At 43.1% G+C, this 17,576-nt stretch overlaps 2 protein-coding genes across 8 annotated transcripts; one reads left to right on the forward strand and one right to left on the reverse strand.

Moving 5' to 3' along the window:
• Positions 1 to 1,049: 1,049 nt before the first annotated feature.
• LOC128339959 (uncharacterized) lies at positions 1,050 to 6,288 on the forward strand. Of its 3 annotated transcripts, none has more exons than XM_053284509.1 (4): positions 1,050 to 1,168; positions 1,252 to 1,317; positions 1,572 to 1,634; positions 1,826 to 6,288. In XM_053284509.1, the coding sequence occupies exon 4, from the start codon at positions 2,089 to 2,091 to the stop codon at positions 3,694 to 3,696; it is 1,608 nt and encodes a 535-aa protein (XP_053140484.1). In that variant the 5' UTR covers positions 1,050 to 1,168; positions 1,252 to 1,317; positions 1,572 to 1,634; positions 1,826 to 2,088; the 3' UTR covers positions 3,697 to 6,288. The 3 variants fall into 2 exon arrangements, with proteins under 3 accessions (XP_053140484.1, XP_053140486.1, XP_053140485.1); XM_053284510.1 differs by having other exon boundaries at positions 1,116 to 1,317.
• A 5,852-nt stretch (positions 6,289 to 12,140) lies between these two features.
• On the reverse strand, positions 12,141 to 17,307 carry LOC128339960 (uncharacterized). Of its 5 annotated transcripts, XM_053284515.1 has the most exons (4): positions 13,143 to 13,406; positions 12,648 to 12,775; positions 12,389 to 12,510; positions 12,141 to 12,216 (listed from the first exon to the last, which is right to left on the reverse strand). In XM_053284515.1, exons 1-4 carry the CDS (start codon positions 13,404 to 13,406, stop codon positions 12,203 to 12,205), a joined length of 528 nt encoding a protein of 175 aa, XP_053140490.1. In that variant the 3' UTR covers positions 12,141 to 12,202. The 5 variants fall into 5 exon arrangements, 4 of the variants coding, with proteins under 4 accessions (XP_053140490.1, XP_053140488.1, XP_053140489.1 ...); XR_008313360.1 differs by having other exon boundaries at positions 12,648 to 13,406; XM_053284513.1 differs by adding an exon at positions 17,164 to 17,307 and having other exon boundaries at positions 12,159 to 12,510; positions 12,648 to 13,392.
• Between the last annotated feature and the right edge of the window lie 269 nt (positions 17,308 to 17,576).

Below are 17,576 nucleotides of genomic sequence, written 5' to 3' on the forward strand. Positions count from 1 at the left end.
GTGTGAAAAGAAAGCAGCTGTTTTAGGGTAAGAAACACATATGTTCATTATTCTTATTAGGATCAAACAGTTACAAACAGCTTAACAAAGAATCTTCCTCTCTCTTAACAGTCAAACAAGTACCAGAGGATTTGCCTGAGCTCCTTATCACAGATGAAGATCTTACAGGTTAGGTAACATGTCCTAACTAACACATTGATGATGTATATATGTTATAGGCTATTAGTTTAACAAATAATCTCCCTCTCTTCACAGCCAACCAAGTACAAGTGGAATTACCAGAGATCATTATCACAGATGATGATGATCTTACATGTAAGAAAATAAAAACCCCTAACTAACACAATGCTGTTTAAGCATATATGTTATAGGTTCTGTGTAAATGTATATAATTTCTATCCTTTTTTCTATATTATAGGTAAGCCCAAGGTCTCTGCAAAACAGGGGCAGCCGTCTGCAAAGGGATGCAATGGCAAGTAACTTTTCACTCTATGATAGTTTATAATTATGCAGTTGCAAACAGGTTAACAGAGAATCTCCCTCTCTCACTCTCTCCACAGTTAACCAGGTAGCTGAGGGTTCTGGTGTTAACAATAGCGTACAGGAGCTTCCAGGTAAGAAAATAAAAACCCCTAACTAACACAATGCTGGTGAAACATATATGTTATAGACTCTGTGTAAATGTATATAATTTCTATCCATTCTTCTGATTATAGGTAAGCCCAAGGTCTCTGCAAAGGGATGCAAAGGCAAGTAACTTTTCACTCTATGATAGTTTATAATTATGCAGTTGCAAACAGGTTAACAGAGAATCTCCCTCTCGCACTCTCTCCACAGTTAACCAGGTAGCTGAGGGTTCTGGTGTTAACAATAGCGTACAGGAGCTTCCAGGTAAGAAAATAAAAACCCCTAACTAACACAATGCTGGTGAAACATATATGTTATAGACTCTGTGTAAATGTATATAATTTCTATCCATTCTTCTGATTATAGGTAAGCCCAAGGTCTCTGCAAAGGGATGCAAAGGCAAGTAACTTTTCACTCTATGATAGTTTATAATTATGCAGTTGCAAACAGGTTAACAGAGAATCTCCCTCTCGCACTCTCTCCACAGTTAACCAGGTAGCTGAGGGTTCTGGTGTTAACAATAGCGTACAGGAGCTTCCAGGTAAGAAAATAAAAACCCTAACTAACACAATGATGAAACACATAGGCTCTGTGTAACAATATTTTATTTATTTTTAAACACAGGGGAGCCTGGTACCTCTGAAGGAGGGAGAGTGAAAAGAGCTTTGAAAAGAAGACATCTTGGCCAACGTAAGAGATACAAAATATTAATCCCTAATAAATTTATTCATTCCATTTCTATACCACCCTTCCAAAAAGTGCACAGGGTGGTTTACACAGAGAAATAATAAATAAATGAGATGGAACCCTGTCCCCAAAGGGATCACCATCTAAAAAGAAACAGGATAGACACAAGCAACAGTCATAGACCTGTATAAATAAATATATTCCTAAGCTATAAGGTCTTGAGGAATAAACGTATGTATCTTTGTTCTTGTTTATAGCTCATCAGTCAGAAGGAGTTCCTCCTGTGAAGAAATAAAAAAAACAGGAACATGAGGAATCGGGTAAGTGATCTATGTATTAGAACCCCAGCCCCTGTAATACCTTGGGTAGCAACCTTAACACATAATTATGAGTTTTGGAGATCCCCAGGTGTATTAGTTTTTAAAAAGTGATAAGACTTATATCAGTAGCAGGGGTGTGGGAGTTAGGGCTTATAGTTTTCTAATACCTGTGTATGTGTTCTTGACTTTAGAACTTGCTGGTGATGCTGTGCAACAGCGGCCTGACCAAGCCCAGGTGCTCATATTTGCAAAGGAGCTAATCGAAGCTGGTGAACGTCTAACTCAGTTGAGCCGCAAGATAACAGAAAATGAAAACAGCATCACAGAGAAGCAGAAAATTGTCACGAGGTTCAAGCAGTACCAATCATGCATAACAGAATTTCTGGAAGGAGATGTCAGAAGATACAATCTGCCTGGCATGGCTGACTTTCTGAAATAAATTAAAAATGAACTGATGTATCCCTATAGCAAAACTACATTTGCCACACAGTGGGGAGGGGGTAGGACACTAAACTCTGATACACAAACTGATTCTGATTCTGTACAATCTACAGAAACAGAAGCAGAAACTCTCCCTGAAACACAGAACACTGTTGATTCAGTTGTGAGTTACCACTCAGACACTGATGATGGTGAAGGTGGGGATGTGTACTTAGAGCCTATCAGGAATTGGGAAAGGCTCAACAACCGCTACAGAGCCCGTGAAATGTATTTTGAATTTCGTTTTGTGAATTTACATAGAGCACGCTCCTATCATGAAGCCATTGCGGGCATACACACTGCCATTCAGAGTCTATTAGACACTGTAAATAGGGTGATAGGCCCCAATGATTATGTTCAACTCCGATTACAGGGTGACCGCCTGAATAATCCACTGTTTATGTTCAGAAGAAACAGGAATGAGTTAAATGCTGAGGAATACTTAACAGCCATTAGCAACTTACTCCAAAGTTATGCTGAAATCTGGGGGGATGATACTTTAAGGTTAAATGTTGTAATAGTAAACCCTCCAGAAGGGGGCGCCCGAAGATCCATAATGACCATCCCTTATAGTTCTATCATAGAGAGAAAACAACAACATTTGATTGATGCTCATATACAAGGTACCAATCTCTGTTTTGCCGGTGGCGTGCTAGCCCTCATGTCAAATAGTCCTACACTTGAACAAATAATAGCTGATGCTGAGAAAATGCACATGGACCTTGGTTGGTCACATCAGAAAAAGGTTTCCCTAACTGATGTGTCAGCTGTTGAACAGTATTTACAGGTCAAGATACCCGTTGTTCACTGGAATGGCACTAAGTGGGGGATTTTTAAAACTGATGAGCAGAACTACACAGACACCTGCCACATGCTGCTGTACAATGATCACTATTATGGGATTAAGAATATTGGTGGGTTCTTTGGGTCCAGAAACTTTTGTCAGATATGTAGTACACCCTATTCTCACACACATGATTGTATGTACACGTGTCGGCGCTGTTTGAGAAAAGAGTGCCCTAAAAAAGTAGGGAGAATACACAGGTGCCCCACATGCAAACTCCAGTGCAGATCCAAGGCCTGTCCAACCATACACGAAAAACTTGCATCAGAGGATAAGGTAGATTGCACTCTGAGAATATTATGTTCAAAGTGTGATCATTATGTAGATTTAAATCATGAATCTAAAAGGGTGTGTCAAGGGAAACAGTGCCATACCTGTTATGACTATTTTGAGGGAGATATTGAAAATCATGACTGCTACCTAGGAAAAATTAAGCAACCTAAACTATCCATCAGATATGTCTTTTATGATTGTGAATGTAGACAGGAAAGTGGGGTACATATACCGAATCTAATTGTAGCAAAAGCTTTTAAAGAGGAAACAGTGAAATCTGTTCCTAAAAAGAAATGGAAGCCCGCTGGTGAGAGTTGGGAATTTAAGGGAGACACCTGTCTAAAGGACTTTATTCGGACATTTACCTCAGACCTGAGTTTCAAGAAAACCCATTTCATATGCCATAATTTTCATGGATATGATGCCTATCTAATCCTAGGGGGGGATACTCAAGGAACGGTTTGATGTTGATTTGATTACTCAAGGTGGCAAGCTGATATGTATAACTATCAAAAGATTGGGTATAAAATTTCTGGACTCCCTATGTCATTTACCAATGGCCCTGGCAAAGTTACCCAAAGCCATGGGCTTCCAAGAGGCTAAAGGATATTTTCCCCACTTCTTTAATACAGAAGAAAATTGGGAATATGTAGGGGAAATGCCTGACCCCATACATTATGGTTTTGACAGAATGATGCCCAGTGAAAGGTCAGCGTTCCTGGCTTGGTATGAACAGAACAAGTCAAACACCTTTGACTTGCAGAAGGAACTGGCCTCTTACTGTCATCAAGATGTAAACATCTTAATGCAGGCCTGTACAAAATATAGACATGAGCTCATAGAGATGACCCTCCGAACCGTTCCTGTGCGCAAGGGTAAGAAATGGGTCTTTGAGTGTGTGGGTATTGATCCTTTTCAATACCTCACCTTGGCTAGTGTGTTCTTAAAAATGTATCGCTACAAGTTTCTTGAGGAGGGCAGGATTGCCATACCCTCTCCAGATAATTATCACAAGCAGTGTAAAAGATTCTCCACACCCTCTATTCAGTAGTTGGCATATATAGAGCAGAAGGAAAAGATAGATATTCAGCATGCTTTGAAGGGTGGGGAATTTAAAGTTGTAATCCCCAGAAACCTAAGGTATGTTGAAGATGAAGCCAAAGAGTATTACCTCGATGGCTATGCTGTCATAGAGGGTAAGAAGACAGCCTTTGAGTTTAATGGATGCTTTTGGCATGGCTGTCCCCAGTGTTATGATTCACAGGCCCAGCACCCCCTGCTGGCCAAAACATATGAATTTCTTCACAATGGTACAGAAAGAAAAGCAGCTGTGCTAAAGAAGATGGGTTTTGAAGTCAGATCTATATGGGAGCATGAGTGGAATAACATCCTAAGAACCTCTGCAGAAGTGCAGAGTTTCTTGGCAGAGCAGCAGTTTCCAGAGCCTCTGCAGCCCAGGGATGCATTATTCGGGGGTAGGACCGGCTGTGTTAGCTTATATTACAAAGCAAAGAGGGATGAACAGATCCATTATAGGGATTTTACCAGCCTGTATCCTTTTATTATGAAACAGAGAGAGTACCCTCTGGGGCATCCCAAAATCATTTATGAGAACTTTGGACCCCTCTCTGACTATTTTGGCTTAGCCAAAGTGAAGGTCTACACACCCCGGGGACTTTTTTCCCCCGTAGTACCCGTCAAGGTGGATGGGAAACTCATATTCCCTCTATGCATGACTTGTGCAACTACCAAACAGTTGGAAGAATGTGAACACACGAATGAGCAGCAGGCGCTTACTGGTACATGGTGTACAGTCGAACTGATGGAGGCTATGGCCAGGGGGTATAACGTTGTGAAAATCGATGAGGTGTGGCATTTTGAAAAAAAATCTGACAAACTCTTCACAGGTTATATCAATACCTTTCTCAGGCAGAAGCAGGAAGCATCGGGGTTTCCCCAGTGGTGTGTTAGTGCGGAGGATAAAGAGAAATACATCCGCGATTACCATAAAAGAGAAGGAGTGCTCTTGCGCCAGGATCAGATTGATGTCAACCCTACAAAGCGTCAAATTGCCAAATTGTTTTTAAATTCTTTGTGGGGTAAGTTTGCTCAGAGAACAAACCTGCCTAACACATCCATTCTGAGGGACCCTGATATGTTTTTTCACTATCTGTTTTCAAATAAGTATGAGGTTTCAATGTGTGAGTTTATTGATGATGACACATGCTGTGTTTGTTGGAAACATACCCAAGACCGCATAACAACCTCAGGTACCACCAATGTTTTCCTAGCCTGTTTTACAACAGCCTACGGCCGTCTAGAGCTGTACCAACTGTTACACAAACTGCAAGACCGCTGTTTATACCACGATACAGATTCTGTGATATTTGTAAGCCGTGAAGGTTTGTACAACCCACCCCTCAGTGATTTTTTAGGGGAGCTAACCAGCGAGCTTCCCTCAGATCAATACATCACTGAGTTCGTGAGCACCGGTCCTAAATCTTATGGGTACAAGCTGTCTGGGGGCGATACCTGTGTAAAAGTGAAAGGAATAACTTTGAATTATGCAAATAATCAAAAAATTAATTTTGACACTCTCAAAGATCTTGTCTTTGCCTACACTGCTGGTGAGGACCCTCCGCGTGAGATTGTAGTGGAACAGAAAGGTATAGTAAGGAACAAAAAGCAGTGGACGCTCGAAACAAAAACTCTAAGGAAAACACAGAGGGTTGTTTTTGACAAACGTGTCATTGTTAACGGGTTTAAAACAGTGCCTTACGGTTTTTAAATGGATACCCGCTGGCAGCACCCCTTCTCAGCCATTCTGGCTGGTCCTAGTAACTGTGGCAAAAGTTTTTTTATAAAAAAACATGTTGGACAATGCTCACTCTGTCCTATCTGTTGTTCCTGATAAAATTGTATGGTGTTATGCCTGTTGGCAGCCTCTGTATAAAGAACTGGCCTGTAAATATCCAATCATTACCTTTGTGGAGGGTATACCCTTGCAGCTGACAGATGATGAGCTGTTACCCCCCCAATAAAAACTGCTTTCTTGTACTGGATGACCTTATGGCTTCTTGTTCTGACAACAGTCAGATTGAAAAGGGGTTTACGCAATAGGTTCACCACCGGAACCTGAGTATTTTTTTCATTACACAAAATGTATTCTGTAAAGGAAAAGCCGCACGTACCATAAGCCTTAATGCTAAGTATATGGTGCTCTTCAAAAATCCTAGGGATAAGTTACAGATTGTAACTCTGGCACGTCAAATTTTACCAGGCAATGCCAGATATTTCATGGAGGCATACGCTGATGCTACTCAAAAGCCCTATGGTTATCTGGTTGTGGATTTAAATCCTGAAACCCCAGAATCCTACAGGCTCAGAAGTGGCCTTTTCCCTCCTGACTGGCCAGTGGTGTACACCATGAAGAAAGTACAGCCCGGATACAAAAGGGGAGGTCTTTAATCTTTGGTGACACATATTACAACCAGGCCTCCTCTGAGGGACATCATGTCTAAATGCCTGAAGAGAAATCTTGCCCTCTTAAAACTTATTATTAAAACTCCACCAAAGCAGAGAAAAGCCATTTTATGCTCAGCATCTGATGACCTAATTGCTGCTATATCAGAGATAGCATTGAACACCTTGAAAGGGAACATTCCTTTATCCCCAAGACAGGTGAGCTTACTAAGAAGAAGGCGCAGCATAATTAAAAACCTGAGTAACAAACGTGTGTCTCTAAGAAAAAAGAAGCTGCTTGTAAAACAATCTGGGGGATTTATTGCTCCTCTCTTAAGCATTGCCATTCCTCTGATAACGGGTCTTCTAACTAGATGCTAATGGAACACGCTGAAAAAATGTTCTTGGTTCCTAAAAGTCAATTAGAAGTTTTAAAGACTAATTTTCCCAAGGAGGAAAACATCAGGACTGGTGCTATCTATGCTTTAGACGCTGAAATGCAAGGGGTTCTTCAGAGGACAGGTTTAACAGAATATGAAAAAGCTAAACTCTATGAAGCTCTACTTCAAAAATATTTAACCCACATAAGAAAGGGTGATGAAGAGAAAGGAAAACTAAACCTGTTTCTACCCCAACCCGAGCTGCCTGCTGCTGAAGGTCCACAAACCCCGGATCCCTCCTTTCAGGAAATCTTGGACACTTTACCTGTGCGTTGTAGGAACCCAGCAAAGATTTTGTTAAACAAGCTGAGGCATAATGCTCCAGTTACAGCGTGGGATGAGAGGGGTCGTTTTGTCTATAAAGGTGCTGCTGTTGAAGGTTCCAACATGGTTGACCTGATCAAAGCATTCACCCAAGTTCATGCACTGCCCCCCAAACATTTCCCTAAAGGCTGGGATCTGTTCATGAGCGGTTTGGCAGAGTTAAATGTCCCTACCTCTATTGCAGGAAACCCTACCAGCAGGGAGTTTTTGGAGCATGTGAAGAATCCTACCCCTAGAGCTAGCCCTCTACTCTTAACTCCTACACCCCGGACTCCTAAAATACCCTTGAGAACTCACTGGCTCCAGTTGTAACCTGTTACATAATGTGACAAATAAAATTTTTCTCTGAAATATATATATATATTTTTTTCCAGCTGGTAGTTGCTGTTTTTGCAGGTAAGGAAGACACAAGCACACATATCCTTTTTTTCTTTTTCTTTTTCTTTTTTCTTTTTAAGCCTCAAGGCTTACTTTATTGTTCTGTGAAAATCAGTACAAGATCCACAGACTTGGGTGTTTTGGAAATAATTTGGGGCATGTCTAGGTATGCATTTCTTTTTCTTAACATACATCTCCACCATTTGGTCATTTCTTTCTAAATCCTCAGAATACAATTCTTGAATCTGTTTAAATGTTAACCCCTTACTCCTCTGTTGCAGAAAAAACACACAGTGGTAGCCACATGTCACGGCATCTGAAGCTTGTAGCTGACGTTGTTGAAAGATTATCTGGTTGGCATTTTTTCTTAGGAAATTCATGATGGTTTTGGGAAACAGAGGGTGATTTGGGCGGTGTCCATAAGAATAAAAAAATTCTCCCCGGTTGTCCTCTGTTAAGTAAATGGCAAGCCAATGCTCTCCGGCCTGATTGGAAGGATGCGTGTTCACCACTAGACCGGACGGTCTTTGTAGCAGTCTTTTTCTCGGCAACCCATCATTAGGAAAAACTCCAAAGAAGGTCTTTTGGGAGCAGGGGCTTACAGACAACACACGCGTTAACTGTATGCTATCCATTTCACATATAGTCAAACAGCACATTCCTCCTGTGATTTATCTCTATGAGATTATCGAATACTGCATACACAAGCATGTTGATTGTTGTCGGTAGGGGTCTGGCAAAACGTATTTCTGCTCTCAGGTTCCCGGTTTTAATCAGGGAATAGTGACCCCCACATTCTTGGTCTGGAGTCAGATCAAAAGCTAGCAGTGTGTAGCCCTTCCTATATTCTTCCCTGTTAATGAGCAGTGCTCTATCTTCCAGATGCTTACCAGTGGCCTGCGCAAGGCCCATGTACTCACGGACACAATTACCGGTTTGAAAGTCAGGCTGGTACGGCTTCATGGGCACAGGGGTGCTGTCCATATAAAACATGCAAAGTTAATTTCATAATGCTTGAAATTGAAGGGGTTCTTAGAGAATGTTCCGCTAAAGGCATCATTATCCACAAAACCAATTATGACAGTTTTGGGTAGTTGTCCTAAAAATAAATTTTCCTAATTGCTGACACGACTTCCAATCGGAATGCTAAACACTTTCATACTCACACGGTCCACAGGGTATTTCGCATTGGCTGTGAGCAAAGCCTCTGCATGTGCTAAACGCACAACAGGGTTCAGGTAACATTTCTTGATAAAGAGAGAAGCTGACACTATCTGCAACTTGTATTGGGGGTTAGCCCCATCAGCCATCAAACAGAATGCATCCTTGCTGCGTGTTAGCTTAATTTTCACATCTACACCATTTAACAGTAGTTTTTCTTGAAAAAACAGATCTGCATGAAGACACCCCAGCAGGTCTACCTTCCGGCTTCTAGCCGTAAAGGCGGCCCTTTCTATAAATCCAGAATTTTCGCCATCCAACTTTCGGACGTCCTGATGGGCGGCCGTGTCCTTATAAAATAAACCTGCTGAGAATTGGGTGGCTAGGGTGTTCTCGCTGTAATTCATCAGCATTTTGATGATAGCCCTGTAGGGATAGGTACTGCTGCTCTGACTGACAAGACGGTCTCCCAGGGTTACATCCACCTGGCTAAACAGGGTCGCAATAGGGTAATTCACTAGCCCTACTGCTGCATCCTGGGCAAGAGCCGTTCCATCCTCATTGACAATTCTACAGCACATGTATAGAAGCGTGTTATTTAAGTCCATGTAAAAATCCCCTGCCCCTGCAATAAAGAAATCCAAAGGGGCATTGTCTGCCAGAGCTGTTAAGGGTGGCACTTCAACATACACGCTTCTTTCAATACTGGTTTGCGTCAGAGCAATTTGAAACAGGTCCAGTTCAGACTTAACACATTCTTCAGAGCTGCTATGTATAAAAGCCATTGTGTGTTTTTAAAAGATATCCCCGGCGGAGCCTCTCCTCTTCCTCTTAGGGCCACATTTACGCTTATGAGCCTTCGGCTGTCTCACAGCTTTTCTTTTAAGAGGACAGGGAGGTCCCTTTAGTTGCACACGTGATGCTTTTCGTTTTCTCTTGATATACATGAGCCCTGATCCTCTTTAGGTGGTTGGGTTATGGGCCATCCTATTCACAACTGTTTGAGTGATGTGACTAGCAACGTCTTTAGCAATACCTTGGGCGGCTGTTTTAAAGTGTGGTTTAAGGATCCCCAACCCCTTTATCAAAAGGGGTGCTGCCATCCTGAATAGGCGCCGGAATATACCACCTATGCCGGCACCATACATGACAGGTGTGCCCGCATAACTGGTGAGGGCCCTTCCTGCCTGGGCCCTGTAATAGTTTTTGTAAAGGGTGGGATCCCCATAACTTTTCAGAGTTGGCATTTTTAATTTTTTTTAAAAAACTGCGCACCTCTCTGGGGCCGAAAGTGCAGCTTCACAATCACCTTGCCGAAACGGAATGATACATTCCGGTCTGGGTCGTTCTTTATTTCTACTGTTATCGTGTTGATGTGGTTTTTGCTCACTGGGATATAGTGGGGCTTATCGTAGACAATGGTAACACGTTCCCCATTTTTCCCTTGTAGGGGTACGTTCCGCAAAAGGCGCACATAGTGGTCTCCCACTATCTGATGTTCCACAATGTCTGTATAAACAAACAGCGTGTTAAACCCCCCAGTTATGTCTGCAGGGAAAGGGAATATTTTGGTAGGTGTGTCAGGATGGAGTCCTAATATGTGGGCTAATTCTGCTTCCGCTGAAAAAGCAAAAGAATTGTCACGACCATCGATCTGTATATATGAATTCACAGGGTCATATTTCAGGGTCGTACCCTCCATGGCTGCCTTGGTGCTTGCGATTTCATTAATATTGTCAGCCAAATCTGTAATGCTTGGGTAATACCCCTTTCGTACAGTGAAGAGCCGCATCCTTGGCCACCTGGTATATTCAAAGGGTGTCTCCTCCGTAATAGTGTTCCAGCTGTGCGGGTACTGTATCTCAGCGAGGCCCACTTCCCACTCTCCAGGAAGATCCAGGGGCTTTGCTAATTGGATAGTGTAGGCAGAACTAGTGTTCTGTGGGAAGGTCTTATGGCTGGCATTACTGGGCAGAGTAACAGAAAACCCTCTGCCTGCCATTCTACACCGGTTTGCATAGATCTGAAGCAGGCACCCAGCTGTTGAACTTATCAGGCCAACCTGCCCACTTCACTAAATGTTGTTTTACTCTTCCACGTCCTTTTGTATCAATAATTTTTTCAACCCTGTACACCTTGTCCGCCCCCTCTTTAACTTTCTGCATTTCTTCCGGATAGAAGCTGCCGTGAACCGCCTCCCCCATGTAATCTTTTAACAGGTAAACAGGTCTTTCCCTTCTTCTGATGACTTGGTCCACTATAAAGAATTCTGTGGTGTAGTTCTGTTCATAGCCTTTCTCAAACCTTCCTTTAATCTTTGAAATCCTGACATGATCACCTTTTTTTAGCGTAAGAGTCTTGGCTTTTTTGTGGCTAGTGTTACCGTAAACAGTTTTCCATACAGCCAACTCATTGGAAGGCTTAACATCCACAGGCCTGTTTTGTATGGTTCTGTGAAAACTGTGGTTATAGCTCTTTATGAGTTCCGGTAAAACATCGATATATCTGAAGGTATTGTGAGCTGTGAAAAACCTCCACATTCGTGTTTTTAGTGTTCGGTTAAACCGCTCAACCACAGCAGCTTTGACATCATTGTTCATGACGAAATGGTGTATTTCTTGTTCCTTTAATAGGGCCCCTACTGTCTTATTTAAAAATTCACCCCCTCTGTCCGTCTGGAGCTTTCTAGGTTTTCGGCCTTCACTGAAAATAGCTTAAAAAGCCCTGGCCACTTCCCTGCCCTTTTTGTCTTTTAGAGGTACACACCATGCGTATTTAGATAGAATATCCACAACTGTCAATATGTACTTGTAGTCATCGTTGTATTTAGAAAATTGTTGCATGTCCACTAGATCGGCTTGCCATTGTACATCAACCCCTGAAACAACCGTCTTGTTTCTTTTAAAATGTATCCTCGCAGGTTTATGCAGTGTGTAAGCATCCTGCTCTGACAGCCATGTCTTAACTTGTCTTTTACTCAGCTTAGTGTTCTGCCTGGCCTCTTGATATAGAGGTTCTACACCACCGTAGCTCCCTACGTTCCCTGGTGTGTAATATATTTTCTTTAGGATTTTCTCATGTTCCGCCATGGTGCTACTTAACACAGGTATGAACACACATTTTTTCAAACAAAATTCTTTTATTGATCGTTTTCAGCACAGACACATGTGATACAGGAAAGGTTGACATCGCCAAGATGCATGTTCTCAAAGTTCCTGGCCTGTACAAATAAGAGGGGACAACACTTTAATAAAACAGGGCATTAAGTAAAACAAACTAATCATACACAATAAAAGGCATGTGGCTCACCATCTTGGGAACCTCCACATTTTCATTTAGCTCTTCAGGCATGGCCTTGGTAACCATACCACTATCCATACATTCCTCCTCACCTTCGGCTGCTGATGTAACGCTTACATCCCTTAAGTAAGCCTCTGTAGGGCTGGATGGCCATGGTGTCTCACAATCGTCGCACATCCAACAACGCTGATCGGCACACCGGTACTCCCAAGGCCTGTTTGACATGAAAGATAGGGAGCCACACTCATCAGCACCCTTATTCAGCTGATGCTTCTTATTCACCCTTTTTTTCCTACGCAGCTTTGGTTTCACAGGAGCTTCTGTTTCAGAATCTGAGGATGATGAACTCACGTTTCTGGGATTGGGGGGTACTCGTTCTCTCCCCTCAGGTTCCACAATCGCCTCTTCAGACTCTTGGGGTCCAGTTCCCATAGATGGTTCTTCAACCGATTCGTCCTGCTCCTCAGCTGCTGTTTTCTCTGCAGGTATTGTAAGTACACATCCATCAGTGACATCCTCCTCACTCTCAGATGCTGATGTGAAACACACAGCCCTACAATAAGAGTAATGATTCTGGCTAGGACTCGGCGTCTCACATTCACATGATGACCAATCTTCGCTCGAACTGCAGCATTTGAGCAAACGATAGGATACCCTTGGCCTGGATGACCACTGCTCAGATCCGCACCCACACTCATCAGAATAAGTATACTCCCCACATGAACTATCACAACATTGCTCATCACACCAATCAAAGTGGGGTCTGCTCCTAACCCGTTGCTTTTTCCTACGCAGCTTTGGTTTCACAGGAGCTTCTGTTTCAGAATCTGATGATGATGAACTCACGTTTCTCTGCTTTAGGGCTGTTACTGGTGGTTCTCGGCTCTCAGATTCCCACTCTACTTCTTGAGGGTCTCTGTTCTCCGTTTCCACAGGCACACCTTCAGGAGTGGCACAGGAGTCCAGATCTAGTCCATTTTTCAGGCTCGAGGGTGGAGAGTAGGAGAGGCTCCTCATTAAACCATATTTGGAACGACCCCTTCTAGGCTTCACAGGTGCCATCGGTAAAGGTAGGGTCATGGGGCGTAAGGGTGTCCTGTAATCAGACATTCTCTCTGCAAAACTGTACAATGGTCCCTTCTGCAGGAACCTACACCCGAGCATGCTACTTATATCCACCAGTATCCCTTATCAACCAATAAGAGCACAATGACACGCAGGGTGGGACCTCCTTCCTATTGGTCCTCACAGGTCAGGTGGGTAGGGCTCAATGTACAGGAGGCTCTGGGCATGCCTGGGCATGTTCTCTGGAGGGTTTACAACTCCTCCCTGCTGTGGTGATGTCATGCCCTTCCGTGGGAGGGGTTTGATGACAGCTTGCCCTTCAGTGGGCGGGGCTTGGTGACGTCTTGCCCTTACTAGTCTCTGACTTCACTTTGCCCATACTTCTTGCCCTTACTTAGTCTGTGGCTTCACTTGCCCTTACTTAGGCTCCTCCCAGGTATGTATATAATACTACTGATGTATGTGTCACATAGTTAGCCTCCCAGGGAGGATTACTGGATGTCTGAGAAAGGATTCCAGTACAGGGATGAAGGAAACACCATAATTATAGCCTTGCAAAATAGATGCTGATATTGTTGAATTTTTTCCATTGACAGGTATGGCGTTGCATGGTGGCACGTAGGGATAACAGTGTATATGGACCACCACCCCTAGCTTATAGGGATTGCAAAAGCATATGGGCTCTATGTTGTGCATGTATATGTAATGTGTAGCTTATTCCTTCCAAACATGCACAAAGATGTGTGTTAATCACATTTCTTTTTCCAGCTAAGCAAGCCCAGCTTCTCCTTGTCTCCTTGCATAATTTCTGATGCAGCATTTGTGGGTTATGTTATGGTATCTATGCAGAACTAAGGGGCTTCATGGTAAAGTAGCTTAGTTTGAGTGCAGTGGTAAGAAACGATGCAATCGCATGTGAATGGGAATAGTTTGATCTAGTGGAACTGTGTCTGTACCTAGTCATGTAGACTGTTCTTGTACATGGATCCTTTTGAAGATATAATTAAGGAGGCACTTAAGGGGCACCATAACTTTATGGTAAAGTTATCTGAAAGATGGGTGTCAGATGTTTGGACGGGGTGGCGCAATTTCAGTGCTTGCCCTAGGCACTATTTTCCCTAGATATGACCCTGTGAAAAGATGCCAAACCAAAAGGCTGAGAAATGGAGGAAAGCTGCAGAAGAAGAAATTTCTGCACAAAAACAAAAACTGCACAAAAACAAAAATCAAGAAATTTCTGCACAAAAACAAAAAACAAAAACTATCTGCTGGAAGAAAGACTGTTGGATGCAAATGGGTCTTTAAAATCAAACAAGATGCAGAAGGGGATGTACAGGACTCCAAGACTAGCAGCCAAAAGATATGATGAAGACTACGATGAGGCACTTCCATCCTGACTCATGCAAGACAGCCACAAGGTTGTACAGCACCTGAATAAGGAAATAGAGATGAAGGAACTCAGGAGCATTTCCTACTACCTTGGCATTCAAAAAGAAAGAGAAGGGGATGGGACATTCCTTCTAAACCAGAAGCAGAAAATAAAGGATCTTCTAGAATGCCTGGGACTGACAGATGCCAACGAAGTCAGTACACCAATGGATACAAATTTCCTGAAGCAAGATGGAGATAGTGAACTTTTACCAACCAGCAACCAATACAGAAAAGCAATTGGCAAGCTTCTTATATAGCTACAGTGACAAGGCCATGTTGCTGCAGTGGTGTGTATCCTATGAAATAGTCAGCGTTCTCCACATGCGTGCAGATTGTTAGTAGAATTGGCCATTTAGATACATGGTTGGCAAAGGCGTAACAATAGGGGGCGGGGGGGCACGTGCCCCCGGCGCCATCTTTGCTAGTCACGTGGGGGGCGCTGCCATGACCCCTGCCGATCCCAAATTTTTTTAAAAAAAATTTTTTTAATGCAAAAAACGTGCCGCGGCGCCCAGGCAACCCTCACTTCCAGCTTCCATGAGACTTCTCCCCGCATACAGAGTGGCAGAATGCAGCCACTCTGTATGTGGGGGGAAGTCGCATGGAAGCCGGAAGTGAGGGTTGCATCACTTCCGGCTTCCATGCGACTCCCCCCCCCCCCGCATACAGAGTGGCAGAATGCAGCCACTCTGTATGTGGGGGGAAGTCGCATGGAAGCCAGAAGTGAGGGTTGCCTGGGCGCATCGGGAGACAAGACAAGGCGGCAGGAACGCTGAGAGCCCTCCAGCTGGAGGCAGGAGAGAGAAGCTGCTCGCTCAGAGGCAAAGCCCAGTCCAGGAGCAGTAAGTAAGGGAGCCCTGGCGGCGCCCCTATGTATTCCGCACAGGGGCTGGCGGAGGGAGCAACCTACCCGCTCCCCGCTGTCTAGATTCCCAAATCTTCTGCGAAGAGGCGGGAAAGGGGGCAGAAGCAGGGAGCCTGCCTGCTGCAGAACTGTGTTTGCATTTGTTGGAGCAGCCATAAACAAACAAAAAAACCCAACACAACCCACCCACCCCCACACTAAAAATAAAAAGCCTGGCAAAATAGATACATTTTCAGAAGCTTCGTAAAGGACAGAAGGAAGGGAGCATTACACATTTTTGAGTCCCAGATCAAATGCACTCTGTGTATGCTCCAAGGCATTCTGTTTAATTTCATTTGTTCTTGGCTGAGCTTTGCCATGAAAAACAGGCACCGGGGCTAAGACCTCATGAGCAATGGTTAAAATAAGCTCAGCCAGTGATTTGTAAAAGCACTTAGAAACTCGAATAAATCTAGAGGGAGCACTCCAAACTTTACTGGCTTGCATGTTCTGGAACTTAAATGCTTGGAAAGCATTAAAAAAATAACACTTGTCTTGCTTTCTGTGGGCAGAAGATAGATGTTTATTCCACTGGCTTAGCTGAGTGTGGTAAGACTGTGGAGTAAGGGGGGCGGGGCGGCAATGTTTATGAGGGCTTCAGTTCATAGCCCACCATTAACTATAGTTAATAAGAGCTAAATATATCATTTTACTATAAGGCTTCATATTATTTTACTATATCAGTGTCCTTGTCATTGATATATTCAAGCAACTACATATGGAAACAAAGTGGTATGTGACCTGTATTAACAAATGTCTCTTTGTGGTTTAGTTATTGTGGGGCTTTAAGATTGTTCTTTAGCCATAACTGGCACAAGTTAATGTACATACAAACCTGCAATCTATCCACTATAACCCAAAATGTGTCACTAAAAATTATGAAGGTGCTGCTCAGTATATCTTGGTTTTAATATGATGTGTACTGATTGCTGCTAGATGCATTTTCCCAGAAAGTGATTTTGTTGCTTTAAACACAGGCTGAAGTATTCATAAAGAGTACAGGGTTACACTTTGCAGTGATTGTATGGCAGTGAGTGGGGATTTAGTGCTACCAACACTGTGTTTATTAAAGACAGTAATTGCCATGAAATTTAATGGAATACTGCTGTCATCCAGATATCTGGCTACTTAAAAAGAACATAGGAACATAGGAAGCTGCCATATACTGAGTCAGACCATTGGTCTATCTAGCTCACTATTGTCTTCACAGACTGGCAGCGCCTTCTTCAAGAAGAATTTACAATGACTCCCAATACTACTCCTACACCTGCCTCCTACTTTCACTTACTGTAGCTTTTCTCATTACACTGTCACTTAGTGAAAGGCATACAAATGGAGGAAGCACTAAGTGACTACTATGAAGAAATACCTACACGTAGAGTGCTATCTAATGAATAATATAAAAACACATTCAAATCTCTTTTAGCATAACTTTCAGATAAATTAATATTTGAATTTATGGTGTACCTTCAAAATTGCATGGCCTCCTGAATACACAGATATTTTGTAATAGCCCTAATCACAGGGGTGTGGCTTGAGGCCAGATAGCTGAGTTTGTGTTTATAGAGGATCACTTTCTGTACCAGGCAGAATGTGAGCATAGGCAGGCACTGGTGGAAGAGTAGATTACGTGACAGTCAGATGTATGTTGGGGGGGCGTGGGGGGGCGCAATTTCAGTGCTTGCCCTGGGCGCCGTTTTCCCTAGTTACGCCTCTGATGGTTGGATAAGGATTCTGGTGATTAATGGGAGTAAAAACATCTGGCAGCTGCCATATGGTATATTAAGCAGCATTATTTGAGGTTAGAACAACCCTGTCATCAGTAGGAGTTTCAAGGTGAAACCACTGGTAGGTGCAGAGGCACTAATGAAGTAATAAAT

The sequence above is a fragment of the Hemicordylus capensis genome, chromosome 1 (genome assembly GCF_027244095.1).
Source record: "Hemicordylus capensis ecotype Gifberg chromosome 1, rHemCap1.1.pri, whole genome shotgun sequence".
Lineage (NCBI taxonomy): Eukaryota > Metazoa > Chordata > Lepidosauria > Squamata > Cordylidae > Hemicordylus > Hemicordylus capensis.

Coding starts and splice junctions, on each gene's coding strand:
- LOC128339960 (XM_053284512.1), bottom strand. CDS start 13,406: ATGTCTGATTACAGGACACCCTTACGCCCCATGACCCTACCTTTACCG. Junction 12,511..12,647: donor TACCCCCCAATCCCAGAAAC/GTGAGTTCATCA, acceptor CATGTCAAACAG/GCCTTGGGAGTACCGGTGTG.
- LOC128339959 (XM_053284509.1), top strand. CDS start 2,089: ATGTATCCCTATAGCAAAACTACATTTGCCACACAGTGGGGAGGGGGT.